The 26,689-nt window shown below is 48.5% G+C and overlaps 2 protein-coding genes across 2 annotated transcripts in view; both read left to right on the top strand.

Moving 5' to 3' along the window:
• LOC311126543 (NADH dehydrogenase (ubiquinone) complex I, assembly factor 6-like) overlaps window positions 1-26,689 on the top strand; it is a 308,710-nt gene that overhangs the window by 199,445 nt on the left and 82,576 nt on the right. The gene's annotated exons all lie outside the window — the stretch shown is intronic.
• The window catches only part of LOC311108336 (putative neural-cadherin 2), a gene marked incomplete at both ends in the record, with an annotated part of 56,107 nt that overhangs the window by 19,747 nt on the left and 9,671 nt on the right, over window positions 1-26,689 (top strand). The window contains 9 exons of the mRNA XM_084150963.1: window positions 464-631; window positions 7,286-7,535; window positions 9,167-9,294; window positions 9,434-9,620; window positions 10,393-10,536; window positions 14,933-15,216; window positions 16,966-17,595; window positions 17,710-18,706; window positions 19,358-19,451. Coding sequence (XP_084007089.1) covers window positions 464-631; window positions 7,286-7,535; window positions 9,167-9,294; window positions 9,434-9,620; window positions 10,393-10,536; window positions 14,933-15,216; window positions 16,966-17,595; window positions 17,710-18,706; window positions 19,358-19,451 — 2,882 coding nt within the window. The remainder of the gene's footprint in view (window positions 1-463; window positions 632-7,285; window positions 7,536-9,166; window positions 9,295-9,433; window positions 9,621-10,392; window positions 10,537-14,932; window positions 15,217-16,965; window positions 17,596-17,709; window positions 18,707-19,357; window positions 19,452-26,689) is intronic.

Raw genomic sequence — 26,689 nt, forward strand, 5'->3', positions numbered from 1 at the left:
TTTCACACTCGCCTTGCAGAGAATCATTTATCTGAATACCGCCATGTCAGTTGGAATGCTTCCTCTCTCATTGCTCTCTTTCTTTCTCTCTCTCTCCCTCTCTCTGTTTCACTTTCTGTCTCTCTCTCTGTATGTCTCATGTGATGTAAGGGTGAATGACATCAGAACAGTCTTATGTAGACAGTAGGAAGGTTGTGGATTAGAGGAGGAGGTTACTAGAAAGTCATGACACTGACTAAGTGGATAAGGTTGTAAATATGATGCATCTGAACTGTTATTAAGAGATTGTAACAAACTGATGTAGACTGTTTCTATGCTCATTCATTTGCACATTAAGGTATATTTAAGATGTGAAAGGAGGTAAAAAGAGAGGAGGGTCAACCATGTGTTTTGGTCAGCTCCATATGCTTTCCATGTCTAACCTCCATGTCACCCCTCCTTCCTCTCTTTCATTTGTCGTCAGACGTCGAGGATCAGCCAGCAGATCGTGGCCACAGACGGGGGCAACAGGAGCAGCTCTGTGGAGCTGACCGTCATCATCACCAACGTGCACAACCAGCCGCCCCAGTGGGGGCAGCTAGAGTACTGGGTCACCGTGCCCGAGAACACAGTTCGCGATGCCAAGATAGTGGTGAGTGGACCTCATAGTGACCTGTTCCTTAACTAGGAGAGATGGTGTCTACTCACACTATGATATAAGGTCAACCACAACTATGCATAGGTTTCTGGTAGTAGTGGTTGTGGTAGAGATGGTTCAACGCTCTACCAACTGCAACTTGGGGAATGCTCCAAAATGATAGCCTCATCTCTTTCCAACTGACCAAGATAATTAAGACCCCCAAAAGGAGTTCCCCACCCCACCCCCAGCTTGCCAAGATAGTGGTGACTAGGCTACTATTAGTGCCTCCAGACAGACTGGCATCAACGTCTCTAGGACCCTACTCCCTGTCGGAGGGGAAAGTGGGTCTTCTGAGACTATTCCCATCCGTGCGTCCCGCCTATTCATCAGTAAAGAGAGCCTTGAGGAGCGCTAGTAGAAAACGCAGCTCACTTTCCCCAACCATCAGCATGTTTAGCGGGGTGCTTCGAAACATTTCTGCCGAGGCGAGTACACAACCCTGCTACGTTTCACTTGACGAGCATGAAACACCACACTTTACCCCCGCCACCTCCCTTCCAGTGCTTCTCCTCTTCCATCTTACCCCTGCTGCCATCCTTACCTGTCTTCATTTTGCACAAATTTCAAAATAGACTACAAATGTTAAATGTAATTTTTTTAAGATGTCCCCTGATAGTGTTTCCTTTAATAGTGGTGAGTGAGTTTTTGAAAAGGAGAGCATGTTCATTCACTCGCTTTGCTTCGCTTGTCATTTTTGATAACCTGTTTTTAAATATGCTCCCAGGCCCTTTTTTTGACAACACCAAATTATAATTGATCCCTCAATGGCAGGAGATGGCAGAAATGCAACGAGCCACCCGGTATCTGTGTCAGCGTCGACACGGGAGACAAAGGGAGTGAGGAGAGGGAAGGAGATAAAATGATTCACCCCGTTAAGACTCTACAATGGTCTCTTATTGCCTCGGACCGCGCAACAGAGAGAGACGTTTAATTACTGTATTCATCTCCTGACAGCTCAGCTCGCATCCCCACAGCTTCACTGGGAGAGAGAGAGCGAGAGAGAGGGAGAGAGAGATAGTAAATGAATGCCACTCTAATCCACTGGATGCTCTTTACATATTTTAACGCAGATGTCTCCCTCAAAGCGGTTGTTCCGTGGAATTGGAAAAGAGGAAAGGCTATGTCTCATTCTCTCTCTTTCACAGTTTCTCTCTCTGGAACCTGTTGGTCGATAGCCAGATGACCTCTCACTTCAGGTCTCCCTCTCAGTTTTTCTCTCCTTTTCTCTCCTTTACTCTCTCTCTCTCTCTCTCTCTCTCTCTCTCTCTCTCTCTCTATCTCTCGCTCTCTCTCTCTCTCTCTCTCTCTCTCTCTCTCTCTCTCTCTCTCTCTCTCTCTCTCTCTCTCTCTCTCTCTCTCTCTCTCTCTCTCTCTCTCTCTCTCTCTCTCTCTCTCTCTCTCTCTCTCTCTCTCTTTCTCTCTCTGTCTCCCCATGTCTCTCTTGAACCCCTCTCTGGAACCGGTTGGTCGATGGCCAAAACTCTTTCTCTATCCCCCCTTTCCCACCACCACCCCTTCCACCACCCCCTTCTTCTCCTCCTTGTTGGTTTGTTCAGCCACCAAGGCGGCATTATTGCGGCGATGTAGATTGTTGTTTTAAATTTAGCAGCGCTAATTTGATCTGTTAATTACGTTGTTGCCGGGGATGAGAGATGCAGATGCAGGGAGAAATCTCCATATCAATGAGGCCCTTCTCCCGTGGAGAGCCAGTAGGATGGGTGCTATTGTCTCATCAGCGCTGTCAACGCACTTTCCTCCTCAGGCTCTTTTTTGTTGTTGAGGATGTGTGGGGGTTGTTTTTGGGTCCATCTCTCTCAGAAGGTTTTTGAAGTGGAGTGAGGGAGCATGAGGAGAGTGCCATGTTGTTTACATACCCTGGGCTTATTCATTGGGGGATGCAGCATGTAAAAGATAGATCTGACATAATTATTTGATGTGTTAAACATACATACATACTAGAAGTCACCCACTGTAATACACAAGGAATATACAGCAGGTGAATGGTTGACGACTGAACACAAACACAACACTTTCTCTACACCAAAACATGCTCAAGGCCAGCCATTTAGCTTGACAGCAATGGAGCTAACGCTACGCTAGGCTAGGCTAAGCAAGGCCCCCAGACACCATTGATGTGTAATGAGATGATTTCTCATTAGAGCTAAGTCCGTGCCGACTCAGCTTTAGCCTTGGTGCATTGTGCCATTGAGAGGACTTGCTAGGCTCCTCTGAACTGAAATGCGAGAAATGGAGCTTCTTGTCAATTGTTGACTTATTTAATTCAGATGGTTTTGAGCACTTTCTTATGAACATGAAAAGATGGAAGATGATTCTAGTAAATGTTCGATGCATGTTGACAGCTTATGGTCAAGCTTATGAACCCTTAATAATGTTGTTCATGGATGCATTATGGCCTAGTTGGTACCATTCGTGACAACTTTATTGATGGCCTTATTGACCCCATAAAGGTAAACTGCTACTGTCTCCTCTGTGACTTGTGCAGTGACTGTGCATGTGCCAAAGAGGCCAGTCCCAATGGGGCTCTGCATGTGGTCTCGTATGTCTTAGCTAATAGAAGAACACACACACCACTTTCCACAGAGATCACCGAGCCCTGTATGAAAGGGTAGTGCTCTTCTGCTCTCAGCCCTTTCCTTCATTGATTTCTCTCTGCTTATTTCTTTGTATCTTTCCTCTCGTCTATCCTCTCTCTCTCTCCCCCTCTTCCTCTCTCCCCCTCTTCCTCTCTCCCCCTCCCTCTTCCAAACTCTTTCAGGAAGCTCCATAAGTTGGTGTAATGGTCCACTATTGTCTCTGTAGTTTGGTGGGCTCAATAGGTTTACTAATGGTGGTTAACGACAGCCTCTGATTGGCTAGACAGATAATATTGCCTTTTATAAAAGCTTTCAAGATAACGGCTGCCAGGAGTTACCATGGTAGTCACTGGCCTTTTAATGGAGAAAACTTTGAACACTTCCAACCGTTAGTGGAGGGTAGTAATTAGCCAGAGAACTTGTTCACTTTCGCACTCTTTTCATTTACAAACTCTCTTTATCTACACTCTCCCTCTCTCTTTCTCTCCCTCTCACACTCTACAATGTCTCTCTGTACTAATATAACTTGAACAACAAAGCACTTCACAACAATTACATGGAGTTTTTTTCCCTCTCTATCGCTCTCTTGCTCCACTCTAAGTACAGTATTTACTCCCTGGTGTGGAGTAACTGTAGCAACTGACTGTTAAAATCTGTTCTGTGCTTTGGGAGCCTTCACAGTAATTCATCCTTAGAACTCTAAATACAAATTAGGCTTGTTAAACAGTATAATGCATTCATTAGCATCCCTGAGCTGCCTTGTTGTGTTACTGTGTGCCTCTATTCCTCTACCCCCACTATCTATTTTCTCTCTCTCTCCCTCTCCCTCTCGCCTCACTCCTCCATCTATCTATCTATCTCTCCGTCTCCCTAATTAAAATTTTAAATATCGAGCCTCTCATTGTGGAATTATCTCAAGGAACGATAATTAGCGAATTTCCAAACGCGGTAATTGCAACCTTGAGGAAGTAATTAAGGGGCCTTGTTCTTTAGCATGCCGGCGAGTTAATGGGGTATCATTCCCATCATGCTCCTGTTCCAGGGTTCGCCCCTGTTAACTGGGGAGGAGAGGCCCGGTGCATGAGGGGTCTTTAATAAGGTGGGATACAAGAGGTTGGACAAGTTTTGTATTTTCTCAGCAGATAATACAAATTAATAATTGAAGCAAAACTCAGGCTCGCATGAATATTTCAACACAACAAGGCTTTTGAAGCAAAACAGGGAAGTTTAAAAAAAGAAAAATATTTTTTTGTGAGAAGCTGAGGTGGGTGGGAAGTTGGGGTCCACAGGGGACTCTGTGCATCTAGGGTCTCGCAAACTCACTAGCACGCTACTGGACGGAGAGAGAGAGAGAGAGAGAGAGAGAGAGCGCCCTCCTCCACTGAGTCGGAAAGGACAGTCTGAGAGCTTTCCGCTGTTGCGTTATCTTCAGGTGTTCTTCCTGACTCTCTCTTTCTATCTCTGTAGCTCTAACCAAGCATAGTGAGTCATGGGCAGACAGTACAACAATACTACTTTCAATGTTCTCCCTTCCAATGCTTTTCCTCTTATGGGAAATGTTATTGCAATTTCATAATGGGTAACAGGGTGACTTTGCAATGGGTTTTGGTGTTGCTCGACAGATATTGAAATATTATTTCGTTTTTGTTGTGCTCTTAGTTTTCAACCGGACTTCCAGGATTGGTTTTTCAGACAGTGGCTCACAGTGTAGTCTAGCGTATCCAGATAATCACTTCAAAAGTTCAAATCTATCCGGTGCCATTTTGATTTTCCAATTTCCCACTGTTGGTTGGAGTCCAAGAACAGTGCCTGCTAACACCCCAGTCAGTCAATGAGAAGATTGAATGCCTGTGTTTGCCAGACATGGAGTCAAAGGCTACCATTCCATTATAGCTCTCTCTGCTGCAATCTCTCATTCTTATGCATCAGAAATGGACGAGTTGCAAATGTAGAAAGCCATGTCAGAATGCTGGACGTTTGAAGAATCTCAGAATCTCCAGAAGTGTGGATATGGTGAATTTGAAGAGGTAATGTGTGTGTGTGTGTGTGTGTGTGTGTGTGTGTGTGTGTGTGTGTGTGTGTGTGTGTGTATGTGTGTGTGTGCATGTGTGTGTGTGTATGTGTAGGGCCTCTGCTGGATCGAAGCAGAATGAGTGGTGAAGTGAGGTTCATTCGGCCATGGTTAATGTCATCCTTCCCTGTCAAGGTTGTGACTCTGTAGCTGTGTGGCAGAGAAAGGACAACGTGGGCCTTAAAAGCTCTAGTCTGTACACACACACACGCACACACACACACCGCATGCGCACACACACAGATACATAAATAGAGCACACACTCATACAGTCACATACACACACATACACACATACACAGCACACACACAGCATCATTGTGGCAGGACAAGTGGCGAAGAGAACATGGGTCTTAAAAGCTCCACATGCTTCCTTCCTTTATAGGTCAGACCATTTTGCTGTAGGGCACTGCACAGGAACACAACAACACACACATTCACCTGCACACACACACATTCACAGTCAGGCACACACAGCAGATTCCGAATAACACCCCTCTTCAACTGTTCTCAGGGTTCACTAGTATCCTTGCCCTTGGTTAAAGAGGTTGCCTCTCTCCTCTCACATTCACACTCAAGGCAAGCCATTAGAAAAGTGCAGTCCAAACATGTCCATAGATGGTTTGGACCATTATTTTGACATGTTTGGACAAGAGCTAGAACTATGAATTCTTGAACACACTTAAACATACTATGCTTGAAATGGTGTGCTTACTCCATAATGTCATCAATGTAATAAATGCTCACATTTATGGAGTTTGTTTTGCGGAACCCTTGAAGTAACAAATGATTTGGTGCCAGACAGCGTGCAGCTGTGACCCATAATGGAGTCCTCAGAACAATGAGAATCCTGCCTCTTGTTCCTGTGAGTGTAGGATGACGTCCATGCAACCGCCCCATATGTTTCATACAGAGAGGGAAAGAAAAACATTCTCACACCTGACCTCCATACTGGTATAAACAGGAAGGGAGGGGGGACATCAATAAGCTTGACACCATGTCAACTCCTGAGTGGCGCAGTGGTCTAAGACACTGCATCGCAGTGTTAACTGTGTCACTAGAGATCCTGGTTCGAATCCAGGCTCTGTCGCAGCCGGCCGCGACCGGGAGACTCATGGGCGGCGCACAATTGGCCCAGCGTCGTCCAGGGTAGGGGAGGGAATGGCCGGCAGGGATGTTGATAGAGCATGGCGTTTGCAACGCCAGGGTTGTGGGTTCGATTCCCACGGGGGGCCAGTATAAAAAAAAAAATATGTATTCACTAACTGTAAGTCGCTCTGGATAAGAGCGTCTGCTAAATGACTAAAATGTAAATGTAAATGTCTGTGAAATCCCATTGATGGGCTCCCTCTGTACCCAGGTATGCGCTGCAGCGATATACTTCCCCGTGTCATTTCCTGTCACTTTGGTTTTCTCTGCCACGGTTCCTGGAAAAGATAGAGTGGGAGTGTTGTGAAAACCGAGCAGCCTCCATTTAGAACCAGATAGTCTGGAGATGATTTTCCAGTGGAAAGTGTCTCCATAAAGTGTCAATATCAGTTCAATAGGAACTTTGATGGATTAGGCTTGGAGTGTGTCCAATGTATTCCTGAAGTGGAGTCAGCAGTAGGGAGACGTTTGTGCTGATTTAGATGGGCCCACTCACTAATAATGCTAATTATCTTTAGCAAGCTTTGGCCAAAGCCAGCCCCTTTTGTTAGTCATTGGCTCTTTTTCAGTAATTCCCCTCCAAGATAAAAAAAAATTTATGGGACATTACAGCATGCCCAAGCAGGTTCCACCTAGTTTTCTGTCTTGTACTTCATGCACACACACTGGCACTCAAATGAACGTGCACAGACAAAAGAACACACTCTGTTCAGACATGCATATACACTTGCATATATATCCACCTCACTATCCTATCAATAATGATGTCATATCCTGCTTCCTATCCTCCAGACTATCAAGGCCACCTCTCCGCTGGGTGACCCCAGAGTGACCTATAACCTTGAGGAGGGTCAGGTCCCGGAGACCAACATGCCTGTCCGCTTCTACATCAAACCCAACAGGGCTGATGGCTCTGCATCCATACTGGTGGCTGAACCTCTGGACTATGAGACCACGTGCTTCTTCACACTAAGGGTCAGAGTGCAGAACGTAGCTGCTGTTCCACTGGCCTCTTTTACTACCGTCTACGTCAATGTTACAGGTAGGAGGCATTTTAAGAGTGTATACTGTACACTCTTAGATTTAGAAAGTGTGTATACTGGCGTGAATGTTGGATACATTTACTCCTGTGTGACTATGAGGCATGCAACTTACGGAAATGACCTTGGTCCTCTGTAGCTCAGTTGGTAGAGCATGGCACTTGCACCGCCAGGGTTGTGGGTTTGATCCCTGGGGCTATCCATATGTAAAATGTATGCACTCATGACTGTAAGTTGTTTTGGATAAAAGTGTCTGCTAAATGGCATATATTATCTGCTAAATGGCATTTATTATATGTACAGTACCTTGGCCATACAAACCTTTTTATCTTGGGTCATGGCAGTGCTGGAAGGAAGTGAGTTTTGTGAGGAAAAGAGAGACAGAAGAGACAGATAGAGAGAAGACAGCAGGCAGGCTTGAGCAGTAGGGAACAGTGAAGGGCTTTCCAACACAACATAAATACTTGAAGCTCCAGCTCAGTTAATGAAGGTGGGAGGCAGAGAGGCGGAAGAGAGGAGATTGAAAGGTAATAACAGGGAAGATGTAGTCCCTAGAAGCCTGTTGGAGGAAGGTGTAATCAGCTAGCGACAGAAAACAGTAGCGGTTAAAATGGCTGCTTGTTTAGCGATGACTCATACCACATACGCCAGGGAAGGAGACGGGAACACACATATCTAGCTCTAATAGAGTAAAGAAAAGAGGCTATTCTTGTCTGACTTTGTCGATAATTGTATTTTGGGGGGCGTTTAAGGAAATCACAAATGTTCCTCATCTTATGGATACCAAGGGAGTAGTCTTAAAACCTGGAGAGTCAGTGACTTAAGATTTGGGTTTGTGTACTTAGCATTAGTATTGTTGAGGGCAAAACAATAGGAGTGGTAGGACCTCTGTTAGCATGCTCTTAATAGAAAGCCTGTATCACCTCCCTAGCCCTTACCTCTGGCCTCTCTCCCCTCTCCAGATGTAAACGACAACGTTCCCTTCTTCCTAGCCCTTACCTCTGGCCTCTCTCCCCTCTCCAGATGTAAACGACAACGTTCCCTTCTTCCTAGCCCTTACCTCTGGCCTCTCTCCCCTCTCCAGATGTAAACGACAACGTTCCCTTCTTCCTAGCCCTTACCTCTGGCCTCTCTCCCCTCTCCAGATGTAAACGACAACGTTCCCTTCTTCCTAGCCCTTACCTCTGGCCTCTCTCCCCTCTCCAGATGTAAACGACAACGTTCCCTTCTTCCTAGCCCTTACCTCTGGCCTCTCTCCCCTCTCCAGATGTAAACGACAACGTTCCCTTCTTCCTAGCCCTTACCTCTGGCCTCTCTCCCCTCTCCAGATGTAAACGACAACGTTCCCTTCTTCCTAGCCCTTACCTCTGGCCTCTCTCCCCTCTCCAGATGTAAACGACAACGTTCCCTTCTTCCTAGCCCTTACCTCTGGCCTCTCTCCCCTCTCCAGATGTAAACGACAACGTTCCCTTCTTCCTAGCCCTTACCTCTGGCCTCTCTCCCCTCTCCAGATGTAAACGACAACGTTCCCTTCTTCCTAGCCCTTACCTCTGGCCTCTCTCCCCTCTCCAGATGTAAACGACAACGTTCCCTTCTTCCTAGCCCTTACCTCTGGCCTCTCTCCCCTCTCCAGATGTAAACGACAACGTTCCCTTCTTCCTGTCCTCCACCTATGAGGCTACCATTCCAGAGGGGGCAGAGATCGGAACATTGGTGGCCCAGGTTTCTGCTACGGACCTTGACTCAGGCCTCCATGGAATGGTGAGCACCCCTGCGGACTCTATTGCGAATGACTACATTTCCCATAATCACTTGATTTTCTTATCAAGATACACAATATTGTATGTAATTTTATCCTAATATTGCATTAACATTTTGATCTTTCCCCCTTTGTCTACAGATAAACTATGTGATCTTGAAGGACGAGAGTGGAGACTCTCAGTACTTCAGTATTAACTCCTACACTGGGGTCATACACACCCGGGCCTCGTTTGACCGTGAGCAGAAAGGTTCCTACCTCATAGAGGTCCAGTCTCAGGACAGCTCAGAGTCAGCCAGGCCTGGACAGCAGGGCCAGCCCAACACTGGTGGGTATCTCACATACCTACACTCCTCTGCATACACACGTTTGCAGTCCACACACAGGCACACCTATCCAGACAGGGAAACTCTGAGTATCATACTCTCTCATAATAGGTAGCTCTGTCCCCTTACCAACCCTATCCTCCATTAACCCCCCATTACCTAACCAGTCAATAACACATCAGTCGTTTTCTAACCAGGCAGTAACAGGAACACACACAGAAACACAAACACACACACACACACACACACACACACACACACACACACACACATACACACACACCAGCTGGCTCTATCCCTGTTATTAGAGCATCCAGATGAACTTCATTCATTAAGACGTCGTTAGCGATGCGCTAATGGAACAAGCTAATGGCTAATCTGGGTTTTGGGTCAATAATGACCCGCACACAGAGGTACAGCAAAAGAACAGTGATGCTACACTCATCCCACCAACACACTGTTTGTTCAAGCCATCAAGGTCCCTCTAGAGTTGATATGGCAATGACTAGCTATAGCACATTATTCTCCCTTTTGCCCCTGTTGGTGTTATACTGCTGTGTTCTGTGAGGTTAGATGGTTAATGCTTCTGTTTTCTCTTGCCAGGTGTAATACTTAGAGTAATGTACTCTCTTTTTAATGTCTTTGGTCCACATAGACCAAGCCAATGTAATTTGATGTCAGAGTACTATACGTTAGTGTTGCTCTCTAGGTCCCTGCTACAATCTGGATTGGTTGTTAGTCCTGAGTAAAGATCCCTCTCATTGGTTCACACAGACACGGCCTACGTACGGATCCTTGTGACGGACGTCAACGACAACGCTCCAGCTTTCGCCCAATCGGTGTACGAGGTGAGCGTGGAGGAGGACAAGGAGGTGGGCTTCGTCCTCATCACCGTGACGGCCAATGATGAAGATGAAGGTGAGGCACATTGGGCGGGGTCTCAGGGTGGGTAGGGGTCAATCAGTCAACCTTGGTTTAGACTTTTTTGTTGTTGAAAAAATAGCGCTCACAATGATAAGTTGATAAGTAAAGTTACTGGTGCTAGTTTCCTGGGACATAGTTATTAAATTATTTGGACAGCACTGTTTATAATTCTAGTGTTTACTCCCATGGAAGATTATCTTTCATCTTTACAAAGGCTTTGGCAGAAACAAGTCCAAAGACAGCCAGACATAACAATTGAGAATTGAATGTAAGCGCAATGCCAGTCCACTGAGTCCAGTAGTCTTAACGTCTTTGTTGAAGTGCTTGATACTCATAGAGGACTTGGGCTCTAGTGGTACAGTGTGTGTTTATCCTGGTGTAGCTTTTCCTACTTGTCTGTTCAACTCTGTCTCTCGACTGTAATGGAATCACTCACTCTCCCCCTGTCACTTCCCTCTGTGCTTATGAATTCCTGTCAATATCAAGTTGAATTTTCTGTTGAAGCTTTGACAGGCTCCACAGAGATTAAGAAAAGTATAGGAGGTATATTTAGGTAAAGAATACTCTCTGTCTTTCTCTCTCCGTCTCTGACTCCCACTCTGTCACTCTCTCTCTATTCCTCTTATTTTCTGTCAGAGCTTGTTAGCACATCTCTGTGGTGAATGTGGGAGGTATGGATGCGGCCCCCAGAGGTAGTCATTTGATGTTTGTCTCTTTGTTTTTGTTTGTCCCTCGTCTCTCCTCCTCTGAAAATTAATAAATAAGAAAAACAGTGTGCTCTCTTAATGACAATGGTAAATCCTTTGTGGGAGTAGATGTCGATCGTTGTTTTGGTGGAAATGTCACCTTCCATGATGCCAACGCAGGTTTTGAAATGACATCTGATTTAATGGGCTGCTACGTTACATTTAAAGAGTTAGCAAATGACTAAGACGAGAATTGGGGCCACCATTTTGGATTTAGGGTTTGTTTTTGTTTTTCCTTTCCAATGTTCAGTTGAATTAGCAACTGTCTTGGCTCTGCTATTTATCCCTCTTCAGACACCCCTAGCTAGATCCCTTGACGGATTTGTAAAAGCATACAGTCCAAAAAGACACTGAAGCAGAATTAAGAAGTGCTAAGATAGCAAACTAACCGCAAACAACAACTATAATTCCCTCCCAAATGCTCCGGCTTATCCCACCACCGCTCTGTAGACTTTACCCGAATTCACCGTCTCAACAATGGTAATTAGGAAAAACGTCTCTCTCAACAGAGAGACAGGAGTGAGTGGAATAAACTGCCGTGGTGGCCATTTTGTCTCCCCCTGGCCCCCCACGCAGGTGTCCGAGCAGGGAGATTATCTGTATTAGCAGGGAGATTAGCTGTAAAACATGACACGATCCCTGGCTAAGCGCTAGTCTTGCTGAGCAGGCAGGTCTTGAGGGGAGGTTTGAGCTCAGCCACTCCTGGCTATGCTTGTGCTGGTGTAAGCAGGGTTGATGTCTGCCTGTGTTGTCTCTCGTCTCGTGGTGTCTCATCTCAGATCCTCTCGTCTCATTTCGCAAATTTCAGATCTGCTCATTTTGTGTCTCTCCTTTCCCTCCCTCTCTTTCAGCACTCCTGGCTCATCTCTCGTCTTTACATGTCTTTGTCTTTCTCATTCCTCTGCTTTTCTCTCTCTCTCACTCTCTCTCTACCTCATTATTCTCTCTTTCCTTTTCCTCCCCTCTGTTATCCTTTCTTGTGCTATTGTCCCATTTTCCGGGGTCAGTCATAGTGTTGAGTGAGTCAGTTCAGTGTCCCATGTTGGTGCTAGAGGTGACAGTGTTCCTATAGATCAGAGGTTGACTGTCACGCTCCACAGGCCTGTGATACACACACACAGCTTAGTGAAACAGTTCAGGAGAAATCACCTCAGTGTTCATTGACCAGTGAAGCTTGCCTGCCTGCTAGCCCTGATGTCCATCCACCCTCTCATCACATCATCACACACACACACACAACAACAACACACACACACTGTCGTTGGTCCAGGTGTGCATGCGTGTGTGCTTCCATAACAGGATTAGTCAATCTGACCTCCAGTTTATATGGTCACCTGCGCTCAGAGCCTCTCACCACCTGTCAACATCCACAAACCATGGACCATTACAATAATGACTCACACAGTCCTGAACACATCAAATATCAATGAAACAATACACCTTTATTGTGCTAGTGGTGTGACAAGGCAATTCACATCTCATAACTCTCCCATTACAATCTTCATCTGAGGTACTTCCATTGAGTTCTCTGCTACCCCTCTTTACCAGCCACCACTGTTCCACCATACGGTTGATGCTACTCCACAACAGAGAGAGTCAAGTAGACAAACACATGGAGACATCTGTATCATATGAGAATATCCTTACTTTTGAGTCTGATGCCCATATACACCCTCCTAATTCCAATCCCTTGTGTATTTAATTTCAAAGCACATCAAGGGGCCTTTTCCATGAAATCCCAATATTTTCCCATTACACTCCCAGTGGAACTTGGGGAATTGAAATAATTAGGGAACAGATCCGTGGGGAATAGAGGGGAATTTTCATTGCCCCCTGTTAAACGCTACCCCCAAAGCTGATTAGTTTGAGCGTCTTTTGTTGCAGACAGACATCCTTTTAGGATCGGGTTTCTATCCTCAAGTGGAAAATGTGCCTAATGAAGAACTTTTGGATGGGCTTTAACAAGATCACTTTTTTTTTTGCTGAGGTTGACATTGGAGTTAAGTTGAGCTGAAGGTTTGTCAGGTAACAGCTATAGGTTGTCTAGCTTAATGGTAAACAGATTGGGGTAGGGGATTTGGTCCAATGCATGGAGTGGATGGAGTGGGAGGGGGGATATGCTAGTGACCTTAATCTGAATTTTGGGGCCTTCAGTGGAGCTCCTGCTTTGCTAAGGATGAAACCATATGGCCAGACCGATCATTAGGGAGGCGGCCGGAGGCAAGAGTACAGGAGCTACTCCCCGCCACCCAACACACACTCACAAACTTACTCACTCAACACACACACACCCTCTTGGCGAGTGTCACGGCAGATTGTGCTCAGAAGCTTTGACGGCCAGCGCACTTAAGCCCCCTCCACACACACACACACTCCCGATAGGAGCATGACACGTTGTAATGAAGGCCCAACACGTCTCACACAGATGGTGTTTGTCTCCTAAAATCTCCTCCGTGCCGGTAAACAGGGCCCGAGCCAGACGCAGGCAGGCAGTGAGTGTGTGTCTGTGAGAGAGAAAGAAAGAGAAAGAGAGAGAGAGAGACAGAGAGAGAGACAGAGAGAGAGAGAGAGAGAGAGAGAGAGAGAGAGAGAGAGAGAGAGAGAGAGAGAGAGAGAGAGAGAGAGAGAGAGAAAACATTTGTGTTTATGTGCATATGTGGGGGTGGGAAGCTGGTGCAAGAACAAGAAGTGCAATATGAAATGGAGATTGTTTATGGAATGGAATGTGTCATGTTTACTGTAAGTCATCCTGCCTTCTTGACAGTCCTTTTCATACATCTCTACTCATCAGACTCCTAACTACTGTAGAACCTCAACCACGTCCTTATTCAGCTCTTACAGAGCTTCATAAGGGCTAGTATGAAGGTCCCACTGTGGAGCTCCACGATGGAGCACCCAGCACTCTAACATGACAGACACCAGCAGTCAGAATTCAGACTCCTTTGATCCCATCTCATTATTCCCATTTCCCAGACCGGAAACGCCATCCCGACCTAGCCCTCTCCTCTCCGCTTCTGATGGGGTATCTGATTAGGGTTGACAGTGGCAGAGTGGATGAGGTTAGAGAGGAGGAATGAGAGAGTGAAGATGTGAGGAGAGGAGAGAATAGGGGAGTAAAAGTGGGATGAGTGAGATAAAAGAAAAGAGAGGAAATTAGAAAGGAGATGTGTGCATGCATGCGTGCAAGTATTCACAAATATGTACGTACATTCGTTGTGTGCACATGTGTATTTTCAACTGAACACACTGAGGACATGAGGGGCCAGGGAGGGAGGAGAACGGGTACTGCCTGGGAGAAAGATGAGGTATGCTGTCTAATGAGGCCCACTGTGAGAGAATCTGATGTTTTCATCCGAAATATTTGATAGCCGGATGGCACTGTGTGACTCAGAGAGGGTATTGTGGGGGGTGTTATTTTGTGTTGAGGGCTGTTGGAAGTGTGAGTTAGGTTTTGTTTTTGTGCGCGTGTTTTTGCGTGTGCTGATTGTCAGCCTGTAGTCTAGTGTGTGAGAGTGAGCACACACATACCACAATCATACTGTCTGTAACGATGTCCTCCTTTCTCCTCATCTAAGATGGACTACTAGTTCTACCTTGTCTAACCAATAAAAGCAACCTTGAAACAGCCATATCCCCTTGTCCAGGTGCCAATGCCAAACTCCGCTACCAGATCACCTCTGGCAACACCATGGGCACCTTTGACGTGGAGCCAGAGGTGGGCACCATCTTCGTGGCACAGCATTTAGACTACGAGATGGAGCAGCGCTACGAGCTGAGACTGGTGGCCTCCGATGGGAAATGGGAGAACGAGAGCCTAGTGGTGGTCCAGGTGGTGAACCGCAACGACGAGGCGCCGGTCTTCGGCCAGACAGAGTACCACGCCGCTGTCACAGAGGAGCTGATTGAGCTGCCCATCTTCGTGCTGGAGGTCAGATGTCATACATACTATAGGCCAGGGTTCCCCAACTGGCGGCTCGTGGGCCGAATTTGGCCTGCGGTGGTTTTATTTGGTCGCCCAAGTTATCTGAGCAAAAAATGGAACCAGGAAATCAGCTCCAAGTGATTTCTATTTTGGAACTCTGTTCCAAAGTATTCCCACGCATAATAGAGAGACACCTGCATACAAATGTAAGCAAGGTTTGAAATTATTATGTTTTAGTCAAATATTATATCTGTTTGGGCTTCTTGCGGTCAATTTTCAGTCTACAAATTATTTATAATTATGCACCGGCCCCTGACCATCCGCTCAAGAAAGAAATCGGCCCGCGACTGAATTTAGTTGCTGATCCCTGCTATAGGCCATACATACTGGTTTACCTCTTATAACTGCCACATAAACAGTGCATTACACCATTAGGTTGTTTCATGAACTCACAGAGCTACCTGTCTTTACAGTATGCTGGAGGTCAGAGGCCATACATACATCGGCCCTTTGTAACAGCGACATAAGCAGAGTATGACAGCTGATATTTGAAAGCCTTTTTTGATCAAGCTAAACTTGCTGTGAGGAAATTCTGTTTTATATGTGCAGTATACAAATAAAAAATAGAATGGAAGTGAATGCAATGACATTGTCCACCCATTGACCGGAATGTGCCTTTAGCTTCACCTCTCAAGTAACATAATATATACAGTAACTCATCGCACATGTGGACATTGTGTGAAATCAAATAGGCTCCAATGTTATACTCCTATCCTAAAGTGTTGATACCTAATACTACTCAACATGAGCACCCACAGTTTACCCATGATAAATAGTTGTGGCGCCTCCTGCTTTTCTTAGGCTTTCATTGAATATCCAGCCTAGTTTCGTCACACCTATTCCCAGTAATTCCCAGTAATACTGTATGTGCATGTCGCCAAGGTAAATCAGATTAAAAAGAAGTAAGATTCTAGAGGGCATGGAAGTAATCCTAGAGAGAGAGGCATGTGTCACAGTATTCAACCCAATGCTGCTTTCCTGGAGGTGGAATTGATTTGATGTGCCCTCGGTTCCCCTCTAATGCACTTAATAGTTTCCAGCGTGTGGCAGGCAGCCATCCCCTCCCTGAAGTTCCTTCGCTCTGTATATGAATACAATCCTGCCGATAGAAAAAAGAGAGAAAATCCAATTTGAAATGAGTATTTACCTGGCCTTGGCTGTCGTACGCCGCGCCATGTCTCCATATTGTCTTCTCATTGCATTGTCAGGAAATGGAGAGAAAAAAAGAAAACTTCAAAGGCTTTTGTAAACAAACCCTCCGCTGAGAGGAGAAGAGAGGAAGAAGGAAAGTGTATTTCTTCTTTTGCTGGCATCTATTAACTTTTAATTGCATTGTGCGTTCTGGTGATAGATGTAGGGGGAAGTGTCTGAGCTTGTCCTTCACACAGAGATAACATGAAGGCAGGTTAATTATCTATAGAGGAAAACACAAGGAAAACTGTCTTATTTTTGTTGAGAGGCAACGGACTGTATATTGGCTACTGCAATCAATGCTCTTTTCATGTCCTATTTTTGGGGCCAGATGGAATCTGCAGAGGCAGAATATCCGTAAATCAACAGAAATGGTTCAATCAAATAATATATTAATATTTTATTTATTTATTTTTTCGCACAGATTCTATCTGGCCCTGCTGTCTAATACTAATCCACAGCTAATGTGCTAATGCTAGTTTTATTTGGGTTTCCTGTTTGTAGGTCTCAGCCACCGACCCAGACCAGGAGGCAGACCAGAGCGCCCTGCGCTACTCCCTCCACGGCCAGGGAGCCGGCAGTGAGTTCACCATCGATGAGCGTACGGGCCACATCTACGCCCAACGCCGTCTGGACCGTGAGGAGCGCCCGGCCTGGCGTTTCCTGGTCCTGGCCACCGATGAGGGAGGGGCGGGACTCACTGGCTTCGCTGACGTCCTTTTGGAAGTCCGTGACATCAATGACAACGCACCAGTTTTCCCATGCCCGGCGCTGGATGCTTTAGGCTGCTTTGTTGGCCACGTGCCTGAGAACTCTCCCGCCGACACCTCCGTGATGGAGATGAGGGCCATGGATTTAGATGACCCCAAGGCCGGCAAGAATGCCATACTGACCTATCGCATCGTACAAAACGTTCGCAATGAGATCAACCTCAATCTGTTCTTCATCAACCCTTCAACTGGAACCATCAGTACAGTTCTACGGTCTCTGGATCGTGAGGTGGAGGACCGCTATCTGGTTGTGGTTGAGGCCAGGGATGGTGGGGGCTTGTCCGGGACTGGAACGGCTACTATCATGGTGTCAGATGTGAATGACCACCCACCAGTCTTCACCCAGAGGGTCTACACTGCCCAGGTTTGTCCACCTGCTCAAAACACACTTGTTCACCCCAACATTGTTGCTCTGTAATATGTTTGATGAGGATTTTGTTATCAATATATTCATGTAATTTCTTAACACTATTAATAGGTGGCGGAGGACCTAGAGGTGAACAGCGAGGTTCTGGCGGTTTCCGCCAGCGATGGCGACCAGGGTGAGAACGCAGTGGTCACTTTCAGCATTGTTGGGGGCGACGAGGACAGGAAGTTCTTTGTGGAGACAGACAAGGCGAACCGGCGTGGTGTGGTGCGGCTGAAGAAGAAGATGGACTTTGAAAAGCCCCACGAGAGAACGTTCAACTTGACTGTGAAGGCGGAAGACGCAGACTTCTTCAGCCTGGCATACTGCCTGGTTCAGGTGGAGGATTCCAACGACCACGCACCCGTCTTCTTCCCACAGTTCTATGAGGCTCCTGCCATGTCTGAGGACGTGTCTGTTGGTACCATTGTGGCTCAAGTCACCGCTGCCGATCTGGACTCAGGTCTAAATGGCCGCTTCTCCTACAGCATCGCCAAAGAGTCTGACCCCTATGGGCAGTTCCTGGTGGACCAGTCAGGCTGGGTGGTAGTGGCTGACTCTCTGGACCGGGAGAAGATGTCCCAGCACAGACTCATGGTCCTGGCCACCGACACAGGCAACCCGCCACTCACCGGCACCGCCATCGTCATGGTTACCGTACTGGACATCAATGACAACGGGCCAGAGTTTGAGGTGCCCTACAAGCCCATTGTGTGGGAAAACATGGCTGCCCCCCAGGCGGTGAGAATGAACGACACATCCCTGCTTCTCCACGCAGCCGACCGCGACTCCTCACCCAATGGTGGACCGTTTTCCATCCGTCTTCTGATGTTAACCTCCGATGCTACCAACTTCAACCTGACCGACCTGCGCAACGGTAGCGCTGCACTGACTACCCTGCGAACCTTTGACCGTGAACGCCAGAAGGAGTACCGCCTTCCCATTCTCATGATTGACAGCGGCTCTCCTCCAATGAGCTCAACCAGCACACTGACGGTTGTCATCGGCGACAGGAATGACCACCCCCACTCTCCGGGCCACACAGACTTCTTTGTGTACAGCTACCAGGGTATGTTTCTCCAGTGTTCTGCTGATGTTGTTACGACACTACTTGTCACAGTTGAATGCTTACGGCCTCTTGAAGCCCCACATCACTTATTTAGTATTCCATGCCATCTGTCAGCTTGCTGTAACTGCTGGAAAAACAGAGGTTTTCTGTAATGTATTTTTAGTAGATTCTCTGTAGGGGTTTTTCCAGATGAAAGTACATTAACCCTCTAATAAGAATTCATCATGTATCTCCAAACATGCCATGAAGCAAACAATTTACTTAAGCTTAAGTCCCAGGTTTGATAGGCATATAAACAGGAGCCATTACATTTTTTATTTTATTTCATGCCTAAAGGGATTACAGCACTCCATTTAGCTTTTTGGAGGGAAAACGGGAGCTAGCATGCTAATGTGTGCACTTCCCTTGCTGTGTTTTCAAAACCGTGTCCATATGTGCCAACGAGGCGACACTCTCCGACTTATCTTCCCTCCTCCTCCTCTTCTCCTCCCCTCCTCCTCCTCCCCTCCTCCTCCTCCTCCCCTCCTCCTCCTCCTCCTCCTCCTCCTCCTCCTCTTCTCTCTTTCTTTCTTTCTCTCACTCTGAGAGCTTTAGGTGTACCACAGGGAAGGTCTGTCTTCCCGCACCTAATTCTGAGTTTTTCCCCCGTAGGTGTTCTCCCCACAACAGTGCTTGGACAGGTTCAATCCCCTGACCTTGACGACTGGAGCGAAAAGGTTTACAGATTCAAAGGCAAACCACCCAGGTACTTTGATCTCCTCACTAAAGTTGGAATGAAGCCCGGCCACTTAAGAGAGAGGAAAAGACTATAAGACAAAAGAGTGTACAAAAAGAGGGGAAGAAAGTGTGGGATTGAAAGAGAGAGAGAGAGAGAGAGAGAGAGAGAGAGAGAGAGAGAGAGAGAGACATAGAGAGAGAGAGAGAGAGAGAGAGAGAGAGAGAGAGAGAGAGAGAGAGAGAGAGAGAGGGAGAGAGAGAGAGAGAGAGAGAGAGAGAGAGAGAGAGAGAGAGAGAGAGAGAGAGAGAGAATGTTAAAGGAGAGAAAGAGAAATGTAAGGGGAAGGAGAAACAGGCCGTGTAAGAGAGAGAAAAAGTTAGCAAATGACAAAGACAGACAGACAGTTTGAGAGGGAAAGAAAGAGAAACAGAGAAAGTAGAAATAGATTGGAAGAGAGAGAGGGAAAGCGAAAGAGAAAGGGAGATATGACTTGTCAGGAGCACCATTATTAATACATAATAAAGATTTGTATTGAAAATTCCCAGTGAAGCGAGGCACAGCACTCTGATTTTGTTTGATGGGTGTGCAATGTTTGGTGTGCACTGAAAAGAAGCTGATTACGCTGCTAGCACCTCTCCCTCTAATGAGACACCTGTATGGGGAGAGCTAGTAAGCACATGAAAAAATGACAAGGAACGACAGAGAGAGAGAGAAAGAGAGCAAGAAAGAGGCATTACCATGTTGAATCCCCAGTCAGCAGATCCCAATGCATCTCGAAGGACCAAACTATATGGATAATCTCATTATACCTACCAGCCATCCCCGTAGATGATGATTTGAAGCCTATTTGTTTTCTGTCTCCAAAGTGCTGTGTTGCATGTTTGCCCCAGCTAGCTCTGTAAACAGGGATTCATTAATGTATTATATTAACATGGTGTCCCGGGAAGGGATGACCTAACACACATCTCCCCACAGCTCAGCACCTCTTCAATTGGGCCAGCCAGTTTGATTTTCTTATGGCTCAGATAATTACCTCGTTTGGTCTGACTTCTGAAGGTCAGGGGCCATGCATAACCAGCTTTTACTGTTCCGTAAGAGAGAGCCAGGGCACCTTTTCAAACCTCTTTTGAACGTGGGCCAGTGTGTGAAGGTACTTACCTTGGTGTGCCATCAAACAAGGTGATGCTAAAACAATAACGCAGCCATGTGGTAAAGGTAGTTGTATCTGTAAACATTTGTATGTTGCTCCAGTTGTACAAAGGCTCTACCGAGCTGAGCTTACATACTGTAGTGCTACTTTCTTTGTCCACATGGGCAATCCCTATTCTTAGAAATGCTTTGTTCACCCCCCCCCACCCCCCCCACACACACATTTTCAGTAGAGACGGAAGCCATTTTGAAAGACATCAGATTAACTCCTTGGCATTGACCTCTAACTTGAGAGATGAGGCGAGAGTGAGGTAGATGGAGATAGTCACAGCAGAACCATCATCATTCCCTTGTCATGATCTGAGCCAGTGATAAGGACCAGAGTGGACAGGGGCCAAGTGAATAGAGGGATGAGAGATGGAAGGGTTGAGAAGATGTCACGGTTCAGACAGACGACCAGAGGACCACAATTGCGTCACACCAGAAAGTTTATTAAACTTAAGGGAAAAGGGAAGTAGGGAGTGAAGGAAGGCTCCAGGGGTAACAGGGATCCCGTCCAATGCGCTGGGTCTGTGCCCCCCCCAGTGGCAGCGATGCGTCCTATGAAGCCAGTGGTGGGTGGTCCAGAAGTCCTGGGGGGGGGAGACACAGACACAACAGGGCGGAATGAAACCAGGCAGCAGTACAGTTCAAGGGAAATCCAAAATACGTAGTAGCAAGGCAGAAGGCTGGTCAGAGTTACCGGGATTGAAGAGTAGTCAGGAGTCGTAATGGCAGAAGCAGGTCTGGATCTCCTGAGGCAGAAGAGTATCCAAAAAACAGGCAGGTCCGGGGTCACAAAACCAGGGTGAGCCAGAAGCGCGAGCAAACAGGTTCCGGGTGTGAGCTTTGCAGACGATCTGACACCGGAGAGCTGAAAGACAGGGCCTTAAATACTGGGAGAGGTAGTGGGTAATGCAGCGCAGCTGGCAGAGTAATTAGAGCAGAGCAGAGCAGGGACAGGTGGAGCTAGTTAGGCTGAGTAGAGAGAGTGGTGAGCAGAGTGGAAGAAAATTAAGGTGGTAACCCGGTGGAGTGAGAGGCCCATGACAGAACCCCCCCCCCAAGGGACGGCCCCAGAAGTCCCAAGAGCAACACCACGCCGGGCGGGAGGAGGGGAGCCGGAGGAGGGCTAGAACTCCTCCGAACGGTCCGAGTGAACGTCCTCATCCTCGGAGGAAGCCGGAGGGCCGTGGTCGGGAGATGGGACAGGTCCCGAGACAGGATCAGGCACAGGACAGGAAGCCGAGCGGGCCGGACGGTTAGGGACCCCTCTGGGGCGGCCCCTACGGATTGCAGGTTGATCAGGATGCCGTTGGTGGAAAGCGGTGATGAGAGTCCTATCCACAATCCGACTAGCTGGCACCCAGGTCCTTTCCTCAGGTCCATAGCCCTCCCAGTCAATGAGGTACTGGAGACCCCTACCCCTCCGTCTGGACCGAAGCAGGCGGCGGACGGTGTAAACCAGACCACCATCGACGAGCCGTGGAGGAGGAGGACCAGGCGCAGCAGGGACCAGCGGACTCTCATGGATGGGCTTAATCTTAGACACATGGAAAGTGGGGTGCACCCTCAGGGAATTAGGCAGTTGGAGCCGGACAGCAGTTGGGCTAATCACTCTTATGATAGGGAATGGGCCAATGAACCGAGGTGCCAGCTTCTGCGACTCCACCCTGAGTGGCAGGTTCTTCGATGACAACCACACCCTTTGACCAACATGGTAGGTGGGAGCAGGAATTCTCCGACGGTTGGCCCCGGTAGTGTAGCTGGCAACGGATCTGAGGAGTGTGGCTCGGGCTTGTGACCAGGTGCGGCGACATCGACGGGCAAAAGCAAGTGCAGATGGGCAAGTTACCTCCTCTTCCTGGCTGGCAAATAGAGGAGGCTGGTATCCATAAACACATTGGAAAGGGGACATACCGATGGCAGAGCAGGTCAGAGAATTGTGTGCGTACTCCACCCATGTCAATTGCTGCGACCAGGAGTGGGGGTTGCGTGAAGTCATGCATCGCAGTGCCTTCTCGAGCTCCTGATTAGCCCGCTCTGACTGCCCATTGGATTGGGGATGGAATCCGGAAGTCAGACTGACTGTGGCTCCCAGCAGGTGACAGAACTCCTTCCAAAAAGCGGAGGAGAATTGTGGACCACGGTCAGAAACTACATCCTTTGGCAGTCCGTGGATCCGGAAGACGTGTTCCAGGACCACCTGGGCGGTCTCCTTGGCGGTTGGGAGCTTGGGGAGGGGAATGAAGTGTGCCATCTTGCTGAAACGGTCAACGATGGTGAGAATGACGGTCATGCCACTTGAAGGGGGCAGCCCCGTGACAAAGTCAAGGGCGATGTGAGACCAGGGACGTCTGGGCACAGGCAGGGGCTGCAGCAATCCGGCTGGGGGCTGGCAGGACGACTTGTGTTGGTTGCAGATGGGGCAGGCTTGGACGAATTCCCGTACATCCTTCCTCAGAGAGGGCCACCAGAACCTCTGGGCGAGCAGGTTGTAAGTGCGGGTGGAGCCAGGGTGACAAGCTAGGCGGGAGTCATGTCCCCACTGAACGACCTGGGACCTCAGGTCTTCGGGGACAAAAAGGCGGTCAGCTGGGCAAGTGCTGGGACCTGGCTGGTTACGGAGAGCCTCCAGCACCTGTTCCTCAACAGCCCAGGTCAGAGCTGCAACGATGCAGGGACTTGGCAGAATCGACACAGGGTCCTTGGAGGGGGTGTCATCCTTCTGGAATTGACGGGAGAGGGCGTCTGGCTTGGTGTTGCGTGATCCAGGCCGGTATGACAGAGTGAAATTAAACCTGGTGAAGAACAGGGCCCAGCGGGACTGCCTGGAGTTCAACCGTTTGGCCGTGCGGATGTACTCCAAGTTCTTATGATCGGTCCAAACGAGAAATGGAATGGTGGACCCCTCCAGCCAGTGACGCCACTCCTCCAAGGCAAGCTTCACAGCCAGCAGCTCACGGTTCCCTATGTCGTAATTGCACTCAGAGGGGGACAACCGACGTGAGAAAAAGGCACAGGGATGGAGCTTCCTATCCTCCGCAGCCCACTGAGAAATCACAGCACCAACTCCCACATCCGAGGCGTCCACCTCCACAATGAATTGCCGGTCCACATCAGGCATCTGGAGGATGGGAGCGGAGGTGAACCTCACCTTGAGGGTACTGAAGGCTCTGTCGGCTGCTGGGGTCCAGGTGAAGGGTTGCTTGGTGCTGGTTAGAGCAGTGAGAGGGGCAGCAACGGTACTGTAGTTCCGGATAAACTTCCTATAGAAGTTAGCAAACCCCAGAAACTGTTGCAGCTTCTTTCTGTTCTCCGGAACTGGCCATGAAGTGACTGCTGATACTTTGGCAGGATCCATTTGGATACTTCCCTCTGCCACTATGTACCCCAGGAAGGCCACTGTCTTGACGTGAAACTCACATTTCTCTGCCTTGGCGTAGAGGGAATTCTCCAGAAGACGATGAAGGACTTGCTGGACATGGCGGGTGTGTTCAGACAGGTTTCTGGAGTAGATTAAGATGTCATCCAGGTAAACGAAGACAAACTTGTTTAACATGTCCCGCAGTACATCATTCACTAGAGCCTGGAACACAGCAGGAGCATTGGTGAGGCCAAAAGGCATAACCAGATACTCGTAGTGGCCTGTTGGTGTATTGAATGCGGTTTTCCATTCATCTCCCTCCCGGATCCGCACTAGGTGGTAAGCGTTTCTGAGATCCAACTTGGTAAAAATAGTGGCTCCCTGGAGCAACTCAAAAGCAGAGGTGAGCAGAGGCAGAGGGTAACGGTTCTTCACAGTGATGTCGTTGAGTCCCCTGTAGTCGATGCAGGGGCGAAGAGATCCGTCCTTCTTCCCCACAAAGAAGAAGCCAGCACCAGCAGGAGATGAAGATGAACGGATTAATCCTGCGGACAGAGAGCCATTGATGTAGTCCTCCATGGACTTTCTTTCAGGAGCAGACAACGAATAAAGACGACCCTTTGGAGGAGCTGTTCCAGGGAGGAGGTCGATGGCACAGTCGTACGGTCGGTGAGGGGGCAGAGATGTGGCTCTTGCTTTGTTAAACACCTCTCTGAGACCATGGTAGCATTCTGGGACATTGGAGAGGTCAGGAGCGGAGTTAGTAGGTACTGGCCGAGGGGGTAGTGCGGCAGCAAGCAGGCAGGTTCGGTGGCAGTCCTCTCCCCACTCCCTGATCACCCCGGTCACCCAGTCGAGCTGAGGGTTGTGCCGGCGGAGCCATGGGTAACCCAGGATGAGGGGTTGGCCTGGAGAGGGGAGCAGGTGAAACTGGATAGTTTCTTGATGGTTTCCGGACAGACCCATCGAGACCGGGGCCGTGACATGAGTGACCGATCCGAGTAAGTGTCCGTCCAGTGCCCGGGCAGGAATAGGAGGTGTCAAACGGAGGTTCTCCAGTCCCAGTTGGCGTGCCAGCTTGATGTCCATTATGTTGGCTTCGGCGCCAGAATCCACCAGAGCAGCCAGGGTGTGAGTTGAGTCAGAGAGGCGGAGGTGAACTTGCAGCAGGGGTTTGCGGTCGGAGGACTGGATGGTCATTGAACTCAACCGGACTCCCCCTATGCCCGGTGAGCTTCGGCCCTTTAAAGGGCAGGTTACCACACGATGTCCATCACCTCCACAATAGAGGCAGAGGTTTGAGGTGAAGCGGCGCTGGCGCTCTGCAGGAGTGAGGGAGGCTCGCCCAATCTCCATAGGCTCAGACTGATCAAGCTGACCTGGGTGAGTGGCAGTAGATGACAGGAGCCCAGTCGGATCTCTCCGAATGCCGGTAGTAGGTGGACCTTGGCGCCCCCTCTCACGACGACGGGTCTGTATCCTTCTGTCGATCCTGACAGTCAGTGCGATGGCTTCATCAAGAGTGGAAGGCAGTTCATGGGAGACCAACTCGTCCTTGATATAGTCAGCCAAACTATGGAAGAACGCGTCCACCAACGATGGTGTGTTCCAAGAACTTCGTCTAGCCAGGGTTCGGAAGTCGATGGAATGGTCTGCGACTGTACGTCTGCCTTGTCGAATACTGAACAGTTCACGAGACGCCTCTGCGGTGGGTGAATCCAGGTCAAACACCTTCAGCATCTCCTCAGCAAACAGGTCGAAGGTTGCACATGCGGGGGTTTGACGTTCGAACTCTGCTGTTCCCCAGAGTCGAGCTCGGCCCGTCAGGTGAGTGATGGCATACCCAACTTTAGCCCCCTCCGTGGCGAAGGTCCTTGGCTGCAAGGAGAACTGAAGTCGGCAGCTAGTCAGGAATGGCCGGACCTGGGTTGAATCGCCGTTGAACCGCTCGGGGTTTCCAATCTTGGGTTCCGGAGCAGCGGCTGCAATGACCGGGGCAGGTAACTCGGGGGCTGGGCTGGTGGGCAGACTGGCTGGGGTAAGGTTGGTGAGGAGTTGAATGATCATGGCGAGTTGTTGTTGCTGCTGCTGGAACTGCTGCTCATGCTCATCGGTTTCCATGTCGGGGAAAGTGTGCGCTGAGTCCATAATGGTCAGATCGTACTGTCACGGTTCAGACAGACGACCAGAGGACCACAATTGCGTCACACCAGAAAGTTTATTAAACTTAAGGGAAAAGGGAAGTAGGGAGTGAAGGAAGGCTCCAGGGGTAACAGGGATCCCGTCCAATGCGCTGGGTCTGTGCCCCCCCCAGTGGCAGCGATGCGTCCTATGAAGCCAGTGGTGGGTGGTCCAGAAGTCCTGGGGGGGGGAGACACAGACACAACAGGGCGGAATGAAACCAGGCAGCAGTACAGTTCAAGGGAAATCCAAAATACGTAGTAGCAAGGCAGAAGGCTGGTCAGAGTTACCGGGATTGAAGAGTAGTCAGGAGTCGTAATGGCAGAAGCAGGTCTGGATCTCCTGAGGCAGAAGAGTATCCAAAAAACAGGCAGGTCCGGGGTCACAAAACCAGGGTGAGCCAGAAGCGCGAGCAAACAGGTTCCGGGTGTGAGCTTTGCAGACGATCTGACACCGGAGAGCTGAAAGACAGGGCCTTAAATACTGGGAGAGGTAGTGGGTAATGCAGCGCAGCTGGCAGAGTAATTAG

Source organism: Coregonus lavaretus (genome assembly GCF_964263955.1).
Source record: "Coregonus lavaretus genome assembly, chromosome: 3".
Taxonomy (NCBI): Eukaryota; Metazoa; Chordata; class Actinopteri; order Salmoniformes; family Salmonidae; genus Coregonus; species Coregonus lavaretus.